At 38.0% G+C, this 22290-nt stretch overlaps 1 protein-coding gene across 2 annotated transcripts in view; it reads right to left on the bottom strand.

Annotated features, from left to right (window-relative positions):
• Positions 1-339: 339 nt before the first annotated feature.
• Positions 340-22290, bottom strand: part of CCNY (cyclin Y) — a 132724-nt gene continuing 110773 nt past the window's right edge. For both annotated transcript variants that reach the window (XM_067291898.1, XM_067291899.1), the window contains 3 exons: positions 12781-12947; positions 7878-8040; positions 340-2853 (listed from right to left, as the gene is read on the bottom strand). In XM_067291898.1, coding sequence (XP_067147999.1) covers positions 2737-2853; positions 7878-8040; positions 12781-12947 — 447 coding nt within the window. In that variant the 3' untranslated portion in view covers positions 340-2736. The remainder of the gene's footprint in view (positions 2854-7877; positions 8041-12780; positions 12948-22290) is intronic.

The following is a 22290-nucleotide window of genomic DNA, read 5'->3' as shown; positions in this document are numbered from 1 at the left end:
TGTGCTGTTAATTAAAACAATGTTTGGTTCTTCTCCCTTCCCACACCTCAGGTGACTTTCTAAGCTTGCAATGGCATTTTCCATACAGTCACATTTAAAAAACTACACTAAACACAACATAATCCTAAATAATAATCCATTTTAATGACATGGTATCGAATACCTTGCAAACAAAAGACACTTATTAAGATTTACTGACAGGTACTATATTTTTTGGCAAATCTGGAACAAACCAGAAGAAAAAGCAAAAAATTATTCTATAACCGTGAGGGAAAGAAATGTCCATCTAAATGCAGAGGATTCATACTGCAAAACTGAAACTAAATAAAAAATCCACACTTACAGCAGATTTTTTTTAATTCTTAGTGCAAGAAACAACCAAGTTAATCACAGAATCAGTACTAATTAAGAATATGGAAAATTCTCCTATACAGAGGTAGAGTCCAGTGCACAAGGCTAAAACGATATTCAATAGTCTAAACAAGACTGAGCCAGGTCTTACGGAATCCACTTTTTAAAGTATCAGACTGTATGTACATACATACAATAAATAGACTATACAATCTTTAAAGTAGTTTAATAAACTTCACAAAAATTATAGTAGATGCATTGAGATTTTTACATAATCCAAAGTTCATATCTCTATCACCCAGAAATGGATAAAACCAATATTCCTGATATCAAGTTCAACAGAAAATAGTTTAGCAAAGTGTTGATAAATCAAAATATTTTACATATTTTAAAGCCTAAATTTATGCTTATAAAGGATAAATTTCAAATGCTTTGAAAATGTTCCTTTTGATACTATTTGCAAAGAGGTTTCAAATGCTCTGATTTGCATTTTTACTGTTATAAAGACTTTCCTTACATTCCACGTTCAAGGGAAAAATGGACTTGGGTACTCACAGTTCTGATGTGTTGGCACAAGAATAAATGATGAGAATTAGATTATTTTAAAGGCCTGAAAGACATCAGGAGAATTTATGGACAAAGCCTTCATGTCTCCTACTACACAAATCACGTTAGAACGCTAACAGAAAGTTGTTTGGTATTACCACTTCAATCCTGTCAGTGCCTCTCCATCTGGAGGCATCTGATTAGCATTGCACTGGAGTTAAAGTGTGCATCTCTGGGCCCCTAGGTTTGCTACAAGCCCATAGGGCTTAATAAAACAAATATGGAATCTTTATGGTTTACCACAATAGTGCATAAATCAGGGACGTCTGTTGCCATTCATTTCAGTGATAGTCACAAAGAAAGGATTTCAGGGAACTGAGTTTTTTTTTTAACCATATCTTTCTAAACTGTGCAAAAAAATGGAAAAACATAAATCACCCTGGGGCATTACAGAGTAGAGCGATTACGCTTACTCTGATAAATTCTTTTCTATAAAGGGTTCTTACAAATCCCAAGGGGGCAACAGGCATGATAAGAGGGAACTAGTAACAACCACAGAAGAGCTTAATAATCAGAGTTAAATTTAATGTTCACAGTTTGGTTATTTTTAATTTCTATAAGCACCTATGCTGAAAAACTCGAGGGTTTGTATTTTAGTTTTAAAATCGAATCTACTTGTGACAAATACCTTGTTAAGATTACCATTCTGCTCTTCTACAGGCCTTCTCACTGGAACAATTTTTTTATTATTTTTTGTTTTATACAAACAGATTCACTTTGATTTAAAGTAAACATATAAAAATTGAGAATATTGCTTGCAACAATGGACCTGGAAGTGAAGGAATGAACTAGTCAGGCCATACAAAAAAAAACCCTCCCTCAAAATGAATTCTACTGAACTTCTAACGCTAGGAAAATCTGCAAAAGGATCACAAGATCTGTTGCAAATTTCAGAGATTTGGCCCAAGTCTTATCATCATCATCATCATCTGAATACTTTAACAACTGTATCTTTATATTAAGGAAAAATAAATGATTCCAAGAACTCAGGAAGGCACATGCACCCAAGTATACTATAAATAAAACACATCATGAAATTACGAACGATCTTCTGATCCCTGTACACACTTTTGGTTCAGCACTATGGTCAAGTTATCTCTTTTGAAATACAATAAAAGGCATAGAACAAATATAACATATGCATAATAATTATGAAGAATAATGCTAATAAGAGCTTACAGAAAAAAGTGCAGTGAAAAAAAAACCCAAAACTATTTATTCAGGGCCTTGTGCTACTGTAAATACAGACTTTGTATTTGCTGCTGTGCAAGGGGAAGAATTTATCCTGGAAAGCAGCAATGAGGAATGCAAAAACAAAAAATAAAAAAGATATTAAGAGAAAACTTTAAGATGGAACGTTCCCAACTTCATTCCTCTAGTGCACAGTCTTCTGACTACGTAGTTTGTTTTCATGCTGTCATTTCTCTTCAAGAGTACAGCATATTAAAAAATGGCACAATTCTTAATATTTTTCTGCCTCTACTTCATTTTTTGTTTGTTCTTCCAAGCACCTGATTTGCTGTATCCTCATAAAATGGTAAAGCTGTTAGTGAAAGTGAGAAAAACATCGTTGCCCATCTTCTTTCCCACTGATTTCTCCTTCCACTAGGTATTTTACTCTTGTGTGCTACACAATGGGGAGGCACTGTAAAGGCAGCTTGACAGATTAAAAAAAAAAAAAAAAAAAAAAAAAAGAGTCTTTCTCCCCCCCCCAGCCTACCCCCCCAAAAATTGGATGGATGAAACAGTACGTCCATAGGAATATTCCAGTCTCCTCTGTTAGGAGATAATAGCAGGGGACCATCTAACCACAGTCAGATTGTCAGCACTGACTGACCGTTTCTTTGCGGATTTCCTGAAGTCCTTATATTTATCTTCACACAAGCGGGAAATGGCCTGCAGGATGAAAGAATGAAGAAACCTCAATTGCAGAGGCCACAGCTGTACAAGTAATATAAATAAAACAAAACATGGATTTCTAGATATAGGCAGAATTCTAAAACATCACTTCATTATGCAAAACCTGTGAAGAACTTCTCCCTGAATCCTTTTATTCCTTTCATTAACCTTGAAAGGACAAACATGCTGACTTTGCATCGTTCACCCCAGTCATGTCTGAAGGATTTAATAAGCACATTCCTTCTTTCTTTTTTACAGGTTAACTGCCACAAATCTAGTGACAGCAGCCAATATTGCTTACTCATTGCTGTAAGTAAGTTAACTGAAATATAGCACTTCCTTGGTGAAAAATTAACTTGAATGGAATTATTACAGAAACTGTAAATATATTTGGAGAGTTTGGAAAGAGGATGGCTCTTAATGTCCTTCTTTCTTTCTTTCTTAAAAAGTTGTGGTATTGTAATTATGTATTTTCCTCTGCTGATAAATGGGGCGATGGGGCTATCTTATATGCTGCTAGTGGGAAACACATGTTGTATTCAGGAATACTTTAATTTGCAAGGTATTAAAATACATATAAGTTTTTAAGATCTTTTAAACAGAGTGTCAAAAACTATTCTATCCTAAAGATATTCAAATATTAAGACCTATTACACCACACTGGAGTTATGCTTCCATTGTTTTTAGCCAAGTTTAGAACAAATGTATGTTATGCACAGCATATGAACAGATTTATTGTACCCTGAAATGACACATCTGTAAAGGTTCATTTGGTTGAGACAGGCTATGCTTTGCATCAGTAGGGATGCTAACTCGAGTTTTCAAACACACTGAACTGTAGAGAAAGCTCATTCTAAGCAATACTCAAGGCAAAAAAAAAAGCGCCAGATTTAGAAGTAAGATGAAGTAAAACAGTATTTTTATTTACTCAGGAATGCTTTTAAGTGGTGTCTTAAGATAGGATGTTTAATAAAAGTACTGCGTAAATGTTAACAGTACAAGTGTTTGATTATAAAACAAGGCAATATAAACAAACAGCCTGACTCCACTGATCATGGCTCTCTTTCTTGATTTTTACTTTTACAGCACAGCAAGCTGTGGTAGCAAACAGTCCTGGAAACGCAACAGTACTGCAAAGATCAGAGGCAGATATGCCAGAAGCACACAACTCAGGCATCCGAGAGCAAGTTCACCTCATGCTTTGGTCAATTAATGATTACATGATTTCCAAAAAAAAAAAAAACACCACAGGAAACCATTTGCTACTTTTTAGTTGCAGACAACTTCACTTACTGTTCTTGAACACAGTTTTCTTCATTGGTGCACGTGAACAGAACAACAGAATAAAATAACACAAATATTCCTGTTGCTTTGTAGACCTTAACTTAACTCACTTAAAACTGCTTTAGATTTATAATCCAACAGATGAAGATGGTTTAATGATGGAATAAGGCCTGGCTTGGTAAATAAGTGGACTGAGGTGGAGCTCAGCTTCTTTCAGCTGCCAAATCAGTTCATGATCGTAGGCATCACATAGCCAGGAAAGATGATCACTTCAAGATTGACGGTTTCCCAGGAAAATTTCTATTCGAGTACTTGGTCAGGCAAAATGAAATATTGCTTGGAACTAGCACTAAATATTTGTCATCTCTGTTCCCCGGTGATTATATATATATTTGTGAAACACATCGACTGTGATTTAATCAGTCGTACTTAAAGGTTTGGTTTTTTTCCAAGCAATTTACAAAATTGATATTTGGAGCCTATATGACAGTTCAGTAAGTCAGCTTTAGCTCCTTGCAACTTATGGGAAAACAAGACAAAAGCAGAAAAATGTAAATATTTAATACTGTCCTTCAATTAAAATAAATCCACATAGCTTGTAACATCTTTCTGTCATCTGACATTTCTGTTCCTCTTATTGCTAGAAAAAGGAACCACATTTTTCGACTGTCTCAAGGGACCATTTCTCATATGATATCAAAACAAAGCATTATTAAAAACTGTACCATCATTCAATTATGTGCAACTTTGTCAAACTTGATTTTAATATCTGCAGTCAGCTAGAAATATGCATACATACATATTCTTTCATTCTAGATATATACAATTGGAAGCCATGGCTGAGCTGCACGAGTGAGCTCCTCTTGAGTGCTGCAATACCCCCAAAATGGGTAAAACAGAGAGCACTTAGAAGGGGAGACAGAACTAAATGTGGAAGGAAAATTCAAAAAAAAAAATTTTCAAAACCTAGATGCATTTGGTAGCCACCTAAAAGCAGCAGGAACACCCTCTGGCTGCTGGAAGTTGAGCTGATGGGGGTTCTCCTCCATCTCTGGAGAGTGAAAAGAAGAATAATTAGGGTACTGACAGAAAGATGAGTTGGATAGCAGGAAGCTGGAGGGATGTAAAGACACTTCTCTACTTGTAACTTCCACCTCTTTCTCCTCTTTTCTGTATGTCCAGTCTACAGGACAGTAGCTCTTTTGGGTCAAGAAAACACTAACCTATGTATAGCACATAGGTTCAAAGGGTGCTCTCAGCAAATTCAGGATACTTTTAGGCCATATGCTGATGGAAGGTAAGAAAATGTACTTTTATTTAATCATAAGACAAAGCTGCTTCTTACTGTCAATTGTGGGAACGTTAAATCAGGAGAAACATTCTACTGGGGAAACTCCAGAAAGTACTGACATTTTAAAAGAGCACTACAATCTCTTGTAACGACTTAAAGCTCATTGATCTTGTCCGGCATTTCTATTTGACAAGGGGAAGTATTTACTAACCCTGTCCTTGATCTTTTCTGTAACAGGTATGTTAACCTTATGATATTTGGAGAATGCAATACAGGTTCTGCCATGAACGATCCAATACTCCTGCTTCGGATACGTAAGATAGCATGAAAGTGCAAAGGTAGCAAAAACGTGTTATAATACAACCATTTCTCTACACAAGACAGAGAAAAATGTAAAGAAGTCTGAAGAAGTTGCTTTGAATCTTGGAAGGGAGCAAGCTTGTTTCAATTTACCAGACAAGGCAAATTGTTCCACTGCATACATACATTAACTATTAGCCTGTTGTCTGTAATCACAGGCGGCAGCTTTTCTCTCTGTGTCCAAAATCGCACATTCTATGTGGTATTTCATACACCTCACTTGAGAATGGAAGCAACTGACTTAGAGAAGCCTGGGCTGAAGAGCATGTGACAGACCTAGAAAAGTATTGCAAAGACACTTTGGTAAGTGCTGGCAGGCTAAATGCTTAACTATGCTGAAGGGATTAGGCGATAAAGTATGCTGCCTACTAGTTGCAAGGGCACATTCAAGCAACCAAGTATTGCCAGGGAGCAAGGAAGCTCCCGTCATGTGCCCTTCCTTCTGGCCATAGAATAGAGGCAAAGAGCTGGTAGACCAGGCTGTTTTCATTCGAGACAGTCTTCCGCTTCCCTGAAGACATCCTCTTTGGCCAGCAAGTTTTAGAGTCACTTGGTGCCAGCAGCACAGAACAACCCAAACAAAGGGGAGAATTTTTAAGAATATGTTTTTTTAAAACAAAAAGTTCCATTAGTTCTTTTTAAATATGCATTCTCTTTGTTGGAACAGAATAACCATCAATATTCTCCAGGTATGTACAGTCATTTCCTATTTTGTTTTCTTCTCAGGTTTTAGGAGCTCTCTCTGTTATCTTCATTTGTAACCTGGTGTTATAACCTGTGTGCAATACAAATTGACAGTGCTGGGAAACACTGTGTATTAAATTCTCTTCACAAAGTAATTCACTCAACTTTAATATATGCAATAGCTCTTATTATCAAGATCCACCATCTACTAACTTTGCCAGTTGCCTTTTTTCATTTAAGATTACAAACCCGATGTATTTTCATATTTTTTATTCTAAATCTTTAATGGAAACAAATTTGATGTAAATTTACATTGCTCTTCATACACAGAATTGTTATATTCTTATTAAATCTATCTGGGAAATTTAGAAAGAATATTTTAAGTGAAATGAGAAATATAACTTCAATGAAATAAGTTTTGATTCTTCTTCCATCATTTTGCAAACACCTCCATTCCCGTTATAGTCACAAACAACTCAATCGCCCTGTGCATCATTTCCCCACGTGAAAACTTGCATAGTACTGCCTGCCTGTTTTACAGGAGCACCAAGAGTTTCAAAACATGCAAAGCCCACTCTAATCCACAGACAAACAAACAGCCTACAGCGCAAAGCTGTTATAGAACTAAGGATATGCAATGTTAGAACAGTAAGAAACTAATGGCAAATTTCAAAATTAGCAAAAACGTGTACACGTTCATGCAGTAATGCCTGTATTAAAATCTTTGCATCAGAAAGCTCAGGAAAGGAAGAGTTCAGTCTTGCAAAGCACCCACAGTTGTCTGATGACTTTAAATTTCTCTAATATCAGAGGGAATTCATAGTGCTCTGCATTTCACAGGTCCAGACCATCTGACATACAGTTTAGGCACAGTGTATATTCAAGCCCCATAAGTATTCATAATTTCTTCAATAACGCTGTGCGCTCATTTCTGTTTCCCCATTACTGAGAACAACACCATTGGAGGTAACAGACTTAGATCCATGTGAACTAGAGCAGTGACAGATAGTAAGCACATGGAACAGTTATTTTCAGCAATACTAATTAATATTCTGTCCTTTAAAATGGGTAATCAGTGTTAAGAAACCAAACGAACACACAAAACCAGACTGCATAAGAGTCATTCTTATGTACTGTGAGTGGTTTCACAAGGCCAATTTAGACAGCTAGAACTGAACAAGAAATGAAAAGCAGAGAAGATATGAAACATTCAGCCAAAGAGCTGTCCTCACATCCATGAATACCATGAGCACAAGCAAAACAATTATGGAAACTGGGGCACATGATATTCCAACTTTCCATGATAATATTTCAGGAGAGATGGGGAAGAGAAGGGAGAAACAACCCCAAAATTCCAAATCCCCCAATATATTCTGAGCAAGCTAAAGGGAAAGCATCTTACCTCAAGTTTATATGCTCTGTCCCTGCTGAGGGGCTCCAGAGGGAAACTCAGGTTATTTGCTTCTGCCAGGGAACGCAAATCAAAATAATACTTGGCATAAACACTGGAGGGAACATTAATATTGAACTGCAACAGCTCAAGAAACTGGCGTTCCAGCTCATTCCTGTAGAAAAAGATAAATGTGAAAGCATATTTTAGCCGTCTATCCTGCCATTGTCTGAATGTAATTTACTTTAAATTGCAAATGGTACAAACCAAGTTTATGTCTTACTCTTGAGAGCCAGAATTAAACTGGCCTGAGGTGTGACCTACATTACGGAATTCTTCCGGCGTGCTGCTGTCAGTGAGGACTGGGAGAGCGGCTGCACCTCGCGGCCCATCCCGCAGCGCCCTGAACCCGCGCTCAGGCTCGGCGGGCGGCGGAGCGCTCTCACCGGCCCGGCGAGGCAGTCCAGCGAGGGGGAAAGCTGGCAGGAAAAAAGGCTTCTAGCCGTTTATGCTGCTCCCACTAGGGGGATCTGCACTCACACCTACGCACACAGCAAATACGCACATGCCCCAACTTTGTCAGACATCCCTCAAAAATGCTGCAAATTACCCTAACAGAAAAATTACTGGAGAAATCATTTATTCTTTTCAGCCTTTATAATCAATCCCTTAAAACTATTTATGGGAAACCTGAATTTTTCAACATGGCTTCTATTTTTCTTTATGAACAGAATGAGGCAGTTTCTCCCTAGCGTACGCATGCAAAATTCACACTGCTGATCTTTATTTTTTTCAGTACCTAAAGCAAATGTGTTTAATCAAAATACCGGATAGGGACAAAGGGACCATATCTGAGTTCCCACTCAGTGAAAACTTTAGTATATAAATACATTATTATGCCAGTAAATTAAAAAGTATACAAATAAGTAAATCAACAAAATTGAAGACTGGAAGCTTTCATTAATTGCATGGTACACAGATATCCCACACAATATTTATGCAGGAACACATGACATATTCAAAATAGTGATTTCAAGATTTGAGAAATAAAAAATAAACTAGTGGTAAATGTTGCCTGTGTCTGCTGAAGAGTATACATTGTATATGGACTGCACTACTTTTGTACCAGCAGGTATATATTCCCTATGACACTGCATTCGAGTTGCATGTTGACTGTAGTGTATGTGTGGAAGGAACATGCAGTCAGTTGGCAACCGAAAGGATGCATCTGAGGATAAGAAGAAAATATACTGGTAAAGTGGTTTTTCAACACTAATGATTTTTTTCTCACTACTAGAAGGCCATCACTCTCACTTCATAATAATTTTCTTTCCTTATCTTCACTTTCTCTTTGCCAAAATTCTATGTTTATGTAATGCTAGATATTAATTAACAGTGAAAGACCATCTAAAAGCTATACACAGACTAAACCTCTTTGGCATGCATTCACACCAGTGAAGATTCTAGCTTCACAAAAAAACCAAAATGACATAAAATTTAATTTTTAAGAAGCCTATCAATAAATACAGAAGATTACCTTTAAATGTCCTTTTATTCTTCCAAGATTTTACTTTCTGCAAGCTAAGCCCAAAGGTGTGTATTAACAGAAAATATAAAGTCAGTTTTAGTGGGGAACTAATACACTGGCTGTATATCGAGGAACATCTCCCAGTCCTTCAGAAAGAGTACACGTCTTCCTATCCCCTAGCTCTCAGATTCAAAGATTAGACCAGCAGACCAACTTGAGCCAATGAAGAAACAACAAAAAACCACACACTAGTTCTTATGTGAACTAATGTACTTTAACTAACAACCACCCTTTCCTGATACATCCACACTGGATGGTTCTAGTACTTCCTCCTATGGCCATGCCTCAAATTCACACAGAAATTCAAAGCAGTGCTATATACCTGGCTACAGATACATACTACAGTTCAATCCTCCTGACTCCTCTGGCAGCTTTTAGCTACAGTTCAATGTATGGTTGATGACTGCCAAAACTCAAAGGTCTACATGATGTTTTCAAGACATGCTCATGCTTAACGAGTCACAATAGTTAAAGATTTTGATCTAGATTTTTTTGTGCCTTTTTGTATTTTAACATAAATTATTAAAGTCCCTGTCTGGTGCAGAGTTAAAAACTTCAAATCTTAATACTGTACTGTCCCAACTACCTGGGGGGGGGGGGGGGAACAGGGATAGGAGAAGAGCCTTTGGAAAACTGGCAGCAGGAAGAAAAGCACCAGCAGATCCACCAAGCTCCACATTCTTTGCCTGAGAATCCACAGGCAGCCCCAAATAAAAAGCCCATGAACCAGACCACCAAGTACCATATACAGAGCGAGCACAGGCTCTCCAACAAGAGCTGGTTTTGCAGTTCATGAGAACCATAAAATCTTTAAGAAAAGGCTAAGAAGCTAAAAACCTTGAGGACAAGGATTCCTCATAGTTCTGCCTGGATAGTATGAAGTGCAGGAAGAGGCCTACTGTTGGCACTCAAGCACGTCTGCTATTTGAGTAATTTTTTTTATACGGTTTTATACAGCTCAAGTGCAATTTTTAACACTAGCATTAAGTACTAGTTAAAAACACAGTGTCATATGCATTTGTCAAAAACAATAACCTATTTTTTTTGTTTCTTTTCACACCATCACAGTGTGAAATGATCACATCTTCATCTGCCTCCAAAAAAAAGCGCTGAGAATTAGCAATTTCAAATCTCATATTTATAACCGTTCTTGATCAATACTGTCATATGGCACAGTCAAAGCCGTCAGTGTGTCTCAGGCTGTTTAGAACTCTACTTCAGCAGATGCACCAGCTTCAAAAACATTTGAAAACCACTTAGATTTGCCTTGAAAAAAGGAGTGAATGGAGGAAGACCCTTCCTGCAACTGAATACCCAAAAGCACGGGAAAAAGATCAAGGGAAAAGTAGCTTAGCAAAATCATTCAAGAAACACTGGAAACAGTCAAGAAAGCGTTACCAAATTGTTCTGTGTGGAACATAAAGAAATGTGAAGAGACTTACATTAGCTTCTCTCCCTCCCTCCCCCACCCACCATTTTATTTTAGAAAACTCATTCTGTCTTGCTATGTTCAAAGAGAAGCATCATCAAACATCCTCAAAGATTAAAGTAGCCTTTATATTTTAAAGTGTATATTGAAATGGCATTGTGATATTTCCTACCTCTATTTTGAAATGAGAGTTTTCCCCCAAACTAACGAAAGCACCTACATCATCCCAAAGGAATGAGGGTTTCATGTTTCTTTCTTCGGCTGAGGACACAAAGACGTTGTTATAAATGGCTTGTCATTACAGATTTAGAGATAATTTCTCTAATACTCTGGCAATGACAGCTACTCACAATTTATAAAATTAGTCTTACCTAGAAGGATATGAGCACGCCTAATTTAAAGCACTCACCTGACTCTTAACATACAACCTTCCCCTTACTGATCATTTTCAGATCGGCTATAAGCCTGACAAACAGGGAACTACTAAGAATCTATATCGGGGCTGCTTTAGCATCAATGCTTGGCCTTTCACTGCTTCGAGGTTGTAATCCGAGATTTAAAAGACATGCTGTCTGTATAGACAGTTGTTCTCCTCTACTTCCCTCCTGTCCTCTTCCCTCCTGCCAGAGCATTTATTCACAACAAATTCTTTTCAGTGGCTAGGATCCTGACTTATACGATTTAAAGTAGAGACAAGTCTATGTATTTCCCATTATTGATATGTATCTCTGCTTAAAACAGCTCTGAAACACACAGATACTGTACTAAAACATCTTCTTAATTGTTTTATTGCCATTAGTTCTTATAAGAAAGGGGGTGAACGAGTAGATTCACAGTGTAGACATAAACTTGAAGACCAGCGCTGACACAGTATATTCTGTGTGATTTAGAAATAACTCATACTAAGAAACTCAAAGTGCACAAGCCTCAGTGGCCTGCAGTGGCATTGGGCCCCATCCTAGCACTGTGACCCCAACTTCAGCCCTTCTAATACCGCTTTCATGCTCCCCTGAACTCACACAAGCGCACCTCCGAGTGTGCAAATGGCACGTAACCCAGCCCTGAACACACACGTGAGATAAAACCTAGGCCCCTCAGCAGCTACATTTAATACCTACTAAAGAAACAGAAAAAAACACTCAACTATTCAGTAAAATGAGTATTCATTTTAGTATTTGTAAACATTAATTTTGTAAATCTTAATTTTGTTTACTCTTATCACGTTTGTATCCTTTTATTATTGTTTGAATACACTCTCAAAATGACTGAGGTATATCCTGGCAGATATCACAACTCTGTATATGCTGTTACAATATAACTTCTTAAGAATGAGCCGATGTAAAAAAATGGAAAAGAGTGGTCAAAATGGAAGCTTCTCTTTGGAAGTTAAAATATTAGGTTTTTTTAACACTTTGCAAACAAACTTGGCAGGACATGGAAAAAGCCCCCAAAGCTTTATTTTGAGTAACAGCAGTGACTAAGTGGATGATGGCCTAAGGGTCACTAGGATCACAAGAACTCTTTGTCCTGCCTTCCACACTGCTCTACTGTCTGCGTGGAGAACTAGCACAAGAGAGCAAACACTGCTGAAATGAACACACGCCGGCTTGTTCAACTTGGGTTTTGTTTGTCGAGTCAAAGGTTTAAAACGTTCTGCAGATCCAGTTTCATCACTCTGTGCAAACATCCAGCAGTAACGTACATTTTAACCAGAAATAAAAACATTTACATTTTCTGTGCAAGCAACTCTCAAATGGACCTAACGCAATCTACCAGCGTCCACCATGTTTAGATACAATGCAGATGTACAGAGGTGACAGGATTTCTGAGGGAACTTCCCTTCCTCCCCACGCACACAAACCTCGGCATTCACTGACAAATAAACATACTGAACTCACATGTCTTCGACTGTGATGTCCTTCAGGATCTGGCAGTAATCCACGTTCCACACTGCTTGGTCGTCCCAGACTTTGGATGCCAGTAGAATTGCACCCAGTACAATTCGTTTCCAGTTTGCTGGACAAATATCTATCTCTGCATAAGTTAAAAGTCTTTCAAGATATACCTGTGAAAACACATTCAAATCAAAACTTAATCTACTTTGTTATTAAAGACCAATGAAAAGGAAAAATATTCTAATAAACCCAATCCAACAATTTTAAACCAGTAATCTACTCCCAGGAAGATCCCTTTATAAAAGCTGTGGGTGTAAATGTACACATTTACGCCAAGTTCAAGACTGGATGTGATATATTCACGTTTTAGTTGGCCTTTACTTTCTGATCACATTCCCAGAAACAAAACGCTAGTTTTCCTGTCTTGCTATTCACACATTAGAACGAATTCAAATGATAGTTTAAACAGATTATTAAAATAATAATGTAAATAAATCATATAAATAATAAATCATATAAATAATCAGTATGTGAGCTAAGACATCCAAAATTAAATGCAGGACATATGCCAGTAAGGATTTGTGGGGAAGGGGAAAGTGGGAATGTAGGGGGAGAGAGCACTAAGACCTAGACTGGCTCACGTGTGATTTTCTGTAAAGATGTGCACTCATCCAAGCACACAGAGAACCTTAAGTGATTTGGGCTTCCTGAAAGGTCTGCCATTCTTAGACCATATTAGTTAATCAATAATATACAATAATTATTTAATGGGTTTTGAAGCCCATTTATTTTTATGAGTGTATAAAAACATCAAGGTCAGTTAAGTGTGTAACAGTTTTGGTCATTAATTTTCACAATTATGATATGTACATAATAAGGACTTGATAACAAGATCACAGGAAACAATGACCAGGTGTTTTATAATTTAAAGTTTTACAGAAAAGTTTATAATTTATGAAAAAACATGTTAAACATCTGAATATGTGTACACAAGTATGCCTAGCAAATAAATGAATTGTCTTTTATATGACTTTGCAGTATAAAAGGCATGGAACAAGAAAAACACAGGGAAAAAAACACTATACATACAATATTAGGTAATTTTGGTTCAAAATGGCCATGACAAAGTATTCGTTCTTTGCTTTCTGATCTCATCTAAGGAAAACAAAACTCAAGTTACAGTGTCTGTAACTATCACTAACACAGTCACACGTTAGAATGATTTCCTATACAAAACATGTAAAAAGGTTTGTCCTCCATTAGCCGACCGCCTCTCCCAAGCTATACTGAGTTCTTAATCCATGGCGAGGTTGTTTCACATTGGTTTCACTGCACTCTCCCAACAGTGATTTATGCAAAATGAGATGCACCCATTTATTTTTCTCAAGTTAGTAATTTCTGCTCTGGCTCAGAAACAAACTTGTGGCAGGGAAGCAAACGGAGCCCTTGAGCGGCAGGTGCGTTTCTTGCCCGCGGACCGCTTGGGGTGCACGACGGCACACAGCTTGAAACTGGCACTGCTTCAACGTGACAACGCACACGTTTACTAAATCCAACAGTTAAGTCTTGATAGGCTACTCTGCAAAAATACAGGTTTACATTTACTGAAGAATAATCTATTCTTTTTATCTTATAATAGATCTTATAATATGCTCTTCACTGTATTGTGATAAAAAGCAATTAAGCGGTTATTTAGATTGCCAGTATTCTTACAGGATTCTAAATTGACTGACAGAAACTGGCAGATTTTCTGAGCTACTCTGATGAAAGTACAATACACGTGCAAAATATTACACCTACCTGAAAGGCTGCATTTTGGATAAAGATAGAACATTGCTTAGCATTCTGAAGGCCCAGCATTCTGTGTCAAAATTTTAAATATGTAAAGATATTCATCTATGGATGCTGAAGGAAATTTACTTCTGCTCTAACAGAAGAAATACCCGGCTGCTAAGAAAGATGAAAGCATTCCTTTATGATATATCACATTTAAAATACTGTTAAATATTTTAAGTAACAATTTAAAAAAATTTAAGACACAGTGAGTCTATGACTGATTTATGGATAATTACTAAAAAAACACAAAACATTTAGAAACATTTAGAAACAAAAAATTAACCAAAATGTCACTAACTGTTCAAAAATTTATTTACTTTTATAGGGAAGGCAAGACAGTATTTAACTTGTATTTCTTGCATCTGTAAAATTATGTCCATGCTCTCCATTATCCCCACAAAAAAACCTTGGCTTCATAAACATGAATTTCAAGTTATGTCTAAAGTCCATCATTAAAATCCAAGTTCTGCCTTTTCAGTTAGGACATCACTCTGAAAAGAAAAACACCTCGTTCAGAAGCAGATGTTATCTCCCTGCCAGCTAACAGGCCAACGGTCCGTGACACCGAAGGACCCCTCGCAGTGCCACTGCACTGAGGGGTGCGCAAGGACCAGCGCTGTGCCTGTTTCTGTGCAGTCACACAGGATCACTGTATTACTGTATCTTTCCTTTTTTCAAGAGAAGAATGTATACAAATACAGGATGAATATGCTATTTACGTAGAAAAGCAACTACAGATTTATCAGTTGCACAGTAATGTCACACAGCCTGAAATGTCAGAATTGATTTTATTGCTTTAAAATATGCATCTTCATTGCACAACTTAACATAAAAAATTTGGTTTTGAAGGGCTGCCCATGAAGAAATTCCAAGTGGTGTATGAGCCCAAAATAAACAGCACAGTTTAAATACTTTGAGAGAATAAAATTAAGTCTCTAATGACAAGTGGCTACACCAACACAAGGGATCAATACAGAAACTGAAAGGAAGAAGTAAGTGGGTGAGGTGGGAACAGTGGTGGATGCCCAAAGAAGTCACTTCTTCACCAAGGGGTCTGATAATATTCATAAAACCCACAGAAACACAACGCTCAGAAAAAAGCTGGCACGTGCATCTCAGCAGTCTGCACCACTTGATGATTCTCTTTAAAAGGCCACCTCTTCTGGGCAGTCGGCGTAAACCCATTTCACAGTTTTATATATGTGTATAATACAAGCGTATTTGTTCCACTTCACAAGTAAAATTGCTCCTTGGATTAGGAACTAACAACAATCCCTGGCATTGCCCCAGGCAAACAGAAGGCTTTTTATAGAAATACACCACGCTAATGCAGGGAGCTTCATATGGAGAAAGTTTAGGGAAGCCACAATATCATGCCACTGTTAAATTAGGACAATGGAAATGAAACTTCATTGGCTTTATATTAGTGCTGAATTCGAGCCATTACTGGTAATGCAAAACTCCTAAATTTCAACTTGCCCTGTGCAGTTTTAGCAGATTTTGAATACATACCCTCTGATGCACACACACACCTATGGATACATTGGGTCATATGACAGCACAGATAAAAATCGGAAAATAACATCACTTTCTACATATAGGATTCTGTTGTGGGCTCAAATTCAGAGGCATTCAGAGAAGGGCAAGTAAACTTGTTAGAATAGATAGGGATCATACTGCTATCACGACATTGGCTGTCTTCCAATAGCATGATGAGGGATACGACTAATCACTCTTGGGTCCTCGGTGATAGCTTGGGCCTACCTCCAGCATCACTCTGCTTGCTGGACTGAAGCTGGGAATTCTGATAGAACTGAAGATGATAAATTCCTCACCAGGAGAAAAGCACTTAGTGGTTTCACGCTCCTTTTCTGAAAATGCCTTAAAAGAGAGCATTTTGTTTTGTTCACTTGCTTTGGCCTCCCTGACTTAGTTTTGGGTTTTAAGTGTATGTATTCAAGTAAGAGAAGACAGATAAAGAATAGACTTGTCCTTGGAGCAAGGTTTCATAAACTTTGTCACAGTCCCTAGATACTGCACAAATTCACAGTAACCTAGGACTTGCCTCTCAAAGAGAGGCCTACGCCGTCCCATTAGTTTAGTTCTTCCACTTTCAATCATGCCCACCCAGTTACACACACAATCTACCTTCTAGCTCTCTCCAGCAGTGGTTTGGAGAAAATCAGGTGAATCTGCAGACAAGGAAATTTAGGCAGCAGAAAACCTGGTACATACTTGAGCTCTGGCGCCATTGGATAGCTTCAGCCCTTTGGCTGAGAATTTGAGCCTGAACTGGAGCATCTACTTAAGTAGAGCATCTTCATAAAAGTAGTATACACATAGCCAAGTGAGCTCTGTCTCCTCTACATATGTGAGAAAGTTTATAGTGCCTGAGAAGGGAGTTGTCAATCACTGTTTTTATCTGGGTGCATTGAAATGAACTAGGCCCTGGCCACTGGAACAGCTTGAGGACCAAGATTTTGACCTTGATGGGACATCAGAGTAAAAAGGAAAGGCTGAGTCTGCCATGCTTGCAATAGCCTGCAAGAAAAGGGGGATGCTTCTAGCTGCTTCAAAAATGTGCTGAATCAGTACAAATTTTGGAGAAGGGCCACCTGGCCTTCAGCCCATTTGAAGGGGAAGGCTGGTGGGTGGTTAGTCACTATGCTACTCATCCCAAACAAACTCAGGGCTGGTGGGAGAGCACCACCTGCTCTTGCTGGCAGAAGCAAGTGAGTCGTCCCACACACAGGCAGACACACTCTACCTCGTAAAAAACACTGCAAATGTTGACCTGGTAATGGAAATTGTGACATATGTAAATGTCATTTGTATTCTCCTCAGTTATGCAACTGAGTCTCTACATACTGAATAGTGTCTTAAACACAGTTTCTTAAATATTTATTACATATGGGTCTTGTATCAAGCAGACTTGGGAGTATGTACTATGCACTTCAATATATTCATGTGTTGCTATGAATTTCCCTGGCTTAATTTTCAAAAGCAAAACACCACCAACATTTTCTTTAGAACTTGCTGCTGTAAAGACAAATAATAAAGCCGAATTTTAAAAGCCCACTCAGGAAAAGAGTATTATAACTCATATCTCAGAACACTGGAAGAAATACATCTATATCTCAAAAGGACAAAAAAAAAAAAGGAGAAACAATGTCACCTTTTTCAAAAAGCCTGCAAACTTCATCTCCTCTTGATTATTTCAGTAGATATTCTGTTACAGAATTAGAACTAATAAAATATAAAAAGAGTTCTTAATACCTAGAAGACAGAAGTTAAAATAAATGCCATGATTTGCCTCCACCCATTTTTAACAGTTGGATCCATGCTTGGGAATGGAACAAAGCTTAAAACAAACTGAAACTGTCATACTAATGTTACTTTATTTTGCTGTTTAATTCAGTGCCTCTTCTGAAAGTAAGTTTTTTGGGCAAACCCCCTGAATACTTATACCTAAAAAATATTCAAGAGCTGAATTCCAAAAAGAGAACAGGTTTATTCTGACTTAATTCAAAACCTATTTCTCCTCAAATACATTGATAGCTTCCAAGAGCCATCTTCAGCACACCTAATTATATTATCACCCCCACAGTTCTACGTTTATGATTTTTACAGAATGATAGCAAGACTATTTAAATAAAGGATTGAGATTACTGATGTGACATGAGCAGAAACTCGAAGTGGCTTCAGTCAAACAGCATATAATTCTGCTTTCTCCTCAGCCTGAAAAGAACAAATATAACCAACAGCTGATACCAACAACACTACAGTCTTCAAAACTCACTTGTTGCGTACTTCAATTCCTAGCTGAAATGCAAATGCAGTTCTGCTGTGGAAAACATCGATGGACATAGGTCCACTGATACACTTCTATTTAAAATCTCAATACCTCAGAGTGTGATGACTCTGTTATCAGTCTCTGCTATGTTTGGGAATGAACCACAAGTTTTTATATGATTGAGAGCCTAACAAGATTTCAGGGATGATACCTGCACCTCTTTGGAGACATTTTAAAAAACTGTGCACATATCAGAAGATGTGTTGCATAAGTTAAGATTTCTGAATAGCAACATTCCATTTTTCTTTTCCATCTCTTCCCACAGACTCACATCAAGATTTTGCAATGATTGACCTTTACACTTGGAATACCAGCAAATTATTATTTAATCACAAGTGAAATCAATCAGATGATTTGGCTTTGTTAAGAATTAATTTATCTGAATTAGAAAGAATTTAATTCTATTAATTAAATAAAATTACCACTCCCCAGGTATACATAATCCCAAATTGGCCTGGAGTCTGGAAAGGTTCATTAGCTCAGGTACACACTGCAGGAATGTAGTTAAACAGCTTCCAAAACCATTTCAGGTCCAGCAGAGCTGCAGAACTGATTTGGTTCAGCACGCACCTTGAGCTAATAAGTCTGCCAGACCTGAAATGACTTCATGCTGAGCTACTTTGGATGCCTCTGATCCTAATTCCCAGGTCTGGGACGTGTAATTGCATGGTGGAGAAGCATTCAGCCATACATTATCACCACTAGCCCCGGAGGGCTTATTTATTCTGACATTGAACTGTAATGTGGCACAGGGCTGACCAGATCTGCAACAGCATTCAAGCTCCTGCAGTTCTGCTCCAGCAGGGCCAGTGCTGAGCCAGAACTAATCCCCATGGTGATTATATGCAGTTCCATCAATCCATCCTGGACCTTCAGAGTGTCTCATAGTAACCACAATATCCAACATTGTCCTCAGTTATAGTATTGAGGAGTTCCGTTTTAATTTGTGCTAAGCAGCATTTCATTTTCTCCATCTCGGAGGATATTATAACATATTATATATGTAATGTAATCTCAAATAGAAAGAAAAGTTAAATACCGGAAGAGGGTTTTTTTGTTTTTTTTTCATAAAGAGATATTCCAAATATGAAAGTGTCAAACTATTTCATTTTGACACTTTTTATCCAAAGGAACACTTACATTTTATCAAAATCTTACAACGAGATTGCTATAATAGTTTTGCTTCTATTTGTTGTTACTTCATTTTGAAGCTGTTCAACATTAGCCTCCAACACCCCACTGACACTTCTTACCACACTGGAGTTGCAGTTTAAGTACCCAATATCCCATAAAACTCTTTTCATATGCCTCCATAAAGCAATGGAACAGGTTTTCTACAGAGGTGAAACTTCCGTCCTTGGAGAAATTCAGAAGTCAGCTGGACAGGGCCCTCAGCAATTTGATCTAGATGGTCTTGCTGTGAGCAGAAGGCAGGACCAGGCATGACCTTTGGAGGTTCCTTCCAACCGATATTATCTTATGATCTACCTGCAGGACTGCAGTTTCCTCTGGTGCAACAGGGAGAGGTCAGAAGTGCCTATGCATTGCCTCAAAGGAGATTGAGCCCACAGCAGCCTCAGCCTGCTAAAGAAACAGGTGATCACTGAAGAAGGTCACTGGTATTAATAAAACAATTCTGGTTTTGAGGCAGCAGCAAGAGCAAAGCTCACCAACTGGGATTGTTTAACATCATAGACTTAAGGCTTGATCTTTTCTCATACTGTTTTTATGCTTTATACCAAAATCTATCTATATTTTACCAGCAACACTCCAGTGACTTTAAGTAATTCACTCTAGATTTATATTGAGAGAGAGGAGAATATGTTTTTGGCATTTTAAGTTCCATAACTGAGAGCCTACAAATGAATGTATACTTGCAACAACTCTACTTAACTTCATATGAACTCACTAGATCACCCACATTATCAGTTGCAGGAACACAGAATAACTAACGAAGCCAGGGTTTCCACCCCAACAATCAAAAAGTAAAAGGAAATACAGTCTTTTTGAAAAGAAAACTTTAGTGTGTCACAGTGCCTTGAAACTTGAAAAAAGAAATCTGTATGGAAAAATTATAATTGGTAGCGGGTCCCACGTAGTCAAAGTTTCAGTTGTAATCCAACCACTAAATTGCCATATGCTTCTCTTCTAAGCAATCAGCCAGTTCTCTACCACCACTCTCCAGAAATAACTGTGCTTTGCATTTGCTCAGCTGGGCATCCAAAATGTTCCAGAAAGGTCTGGTGCCATCCATTTGGTAGAAAAGGACATCACAACATCACAACCCTTGCAATTTATCTAATTTATCCAAAAAAATTTATCCAATTTTTATTTTTAAGAGCAAATGTTGAAAAAGTATAAGGTATGCATTCACAAAAATCTCAGAAAACACAAACAATTGCAAAATAGTACTGCAGGTATTTATAGGAATGGAATTGAAATTCATCCTTCTCCAGGTTTACCCTTGAATTTACTCCTGTTTTAAGAAAAGAAATCTGTAATACATGTAAAATGCACTCAAGCTATTAGGCAACATTGACTTTCCCATCTACAAACAGGATCACCATTCATTGCTTGCACACACAGAAACCCCAAGCGATGCACTGGCAAACAGGCACCGCCCCGTGCCCTTGTACAACTGAGATTTAGATGGACTGGGGGCTGAATTCTGTCCAGCACTCCTGAAGACGCCAGGCCATCACAACAGCAACCAGCAACAGCCCTGGCCACAGCCCTTCCCCAGCTTGAGTGGGAGCTGCACCTGCGCTACCCACCAAAAAGCTGGTCACCCAAGGAGCCTAAGGAGAAGCCCAGGGTAAAAGACCTCTGCAGCTCTCTGCTTGGATGCAGGAGACTACCCAGGCTGGAAAAAGGAAAGAGTAGAACTGGGATTCCTTAGAACAAGCATATGTTTCTGTTGGACTAACTAATCCCAATGTAATACAAAAAACTAACCAAGAAGTGACAATAGCCCTGAGGACAGGGAGCAGAATCACGAGCCCTCTGCCCCAGCAAGCGCCCGGGCCACGGGCCCAAAGCCCTCACTCCTCTCCGTACTGCACCGTGAGGTCTTTAGAGGAACCTATTTCTTTCCATTAGCTGTATGTGAACTTTAGTTATACTGGGCAAGCCGCACAGGACCTCGGCTACGGATCAGGTGGCCTACACCTCTGTGAAGTGATGCCTAATTTAAGCATCTCAGTTAGGCAGCCCGCATTACTGTATTACACACTAAGTCTCCAGGTCAACAGCTCTCACTTTGTCCTCCTTTGGCATTTATGTACTGCTGTCACCAATACTCTCAGAAGAAACATCCATAGATCTAAATACAAACATTAAATCTATGGACTCTGATCACTTTGGGGTTTGGTTTTTTGGGGCTTTTTTTTATTTTCCTTAAACCAAAACTAGATTTTTAATACTTTTAATTAAAACGTGCAAAAAAAAAAAAAGCTATTAGAGATATTTTATCAGCACTTGAAAGTCAAACTATTCCACTGAAAGGAAATCAATTAAAGGATATTTCTGAAAAGGAAGTCCAGGTTCTCTCCTTTCCTCCAAACACACAGAAAGCAAAATTCTCCTTAAAATTCTGCGATTTTCTCCCCACAATTCCACAGGATTCTCTCTCTATCTAGTTGCTGAACATGTGACTGGAGAATACAACAAGAACTCGGGAACATCTGGCTGAAATAATTAAATCCACGTTTTCCATAAAGAGAATTTACTCTTACGTAATTCAAATTTCAAATCCTCTCAGTCTCAGTGATTATGAACTTTGTAACATGTTTCAAAATATGTTCATCTGAATTTTACAGAAATAA

The sequence above is a fragment of the Apteryx mantelli genome, chromosome 2, assembly GCF_036417845.1.
Source record: "Apteryx mantelli isolate bAptMan1 chromosome 2, bAptMan1.hap1, whole genome shotgun sequence".
NCBI classification, from domain to species: Eukaryota; Metazoa; Chordata; class Aves; order Apterygiformes; family Apterygidae; genus Apteryx; species Apteryx mantelli.
Note: the sequence above shows the minus strand (reverse complement) of the source record. Positions and strands in the feature narration are given on the sequence as shown.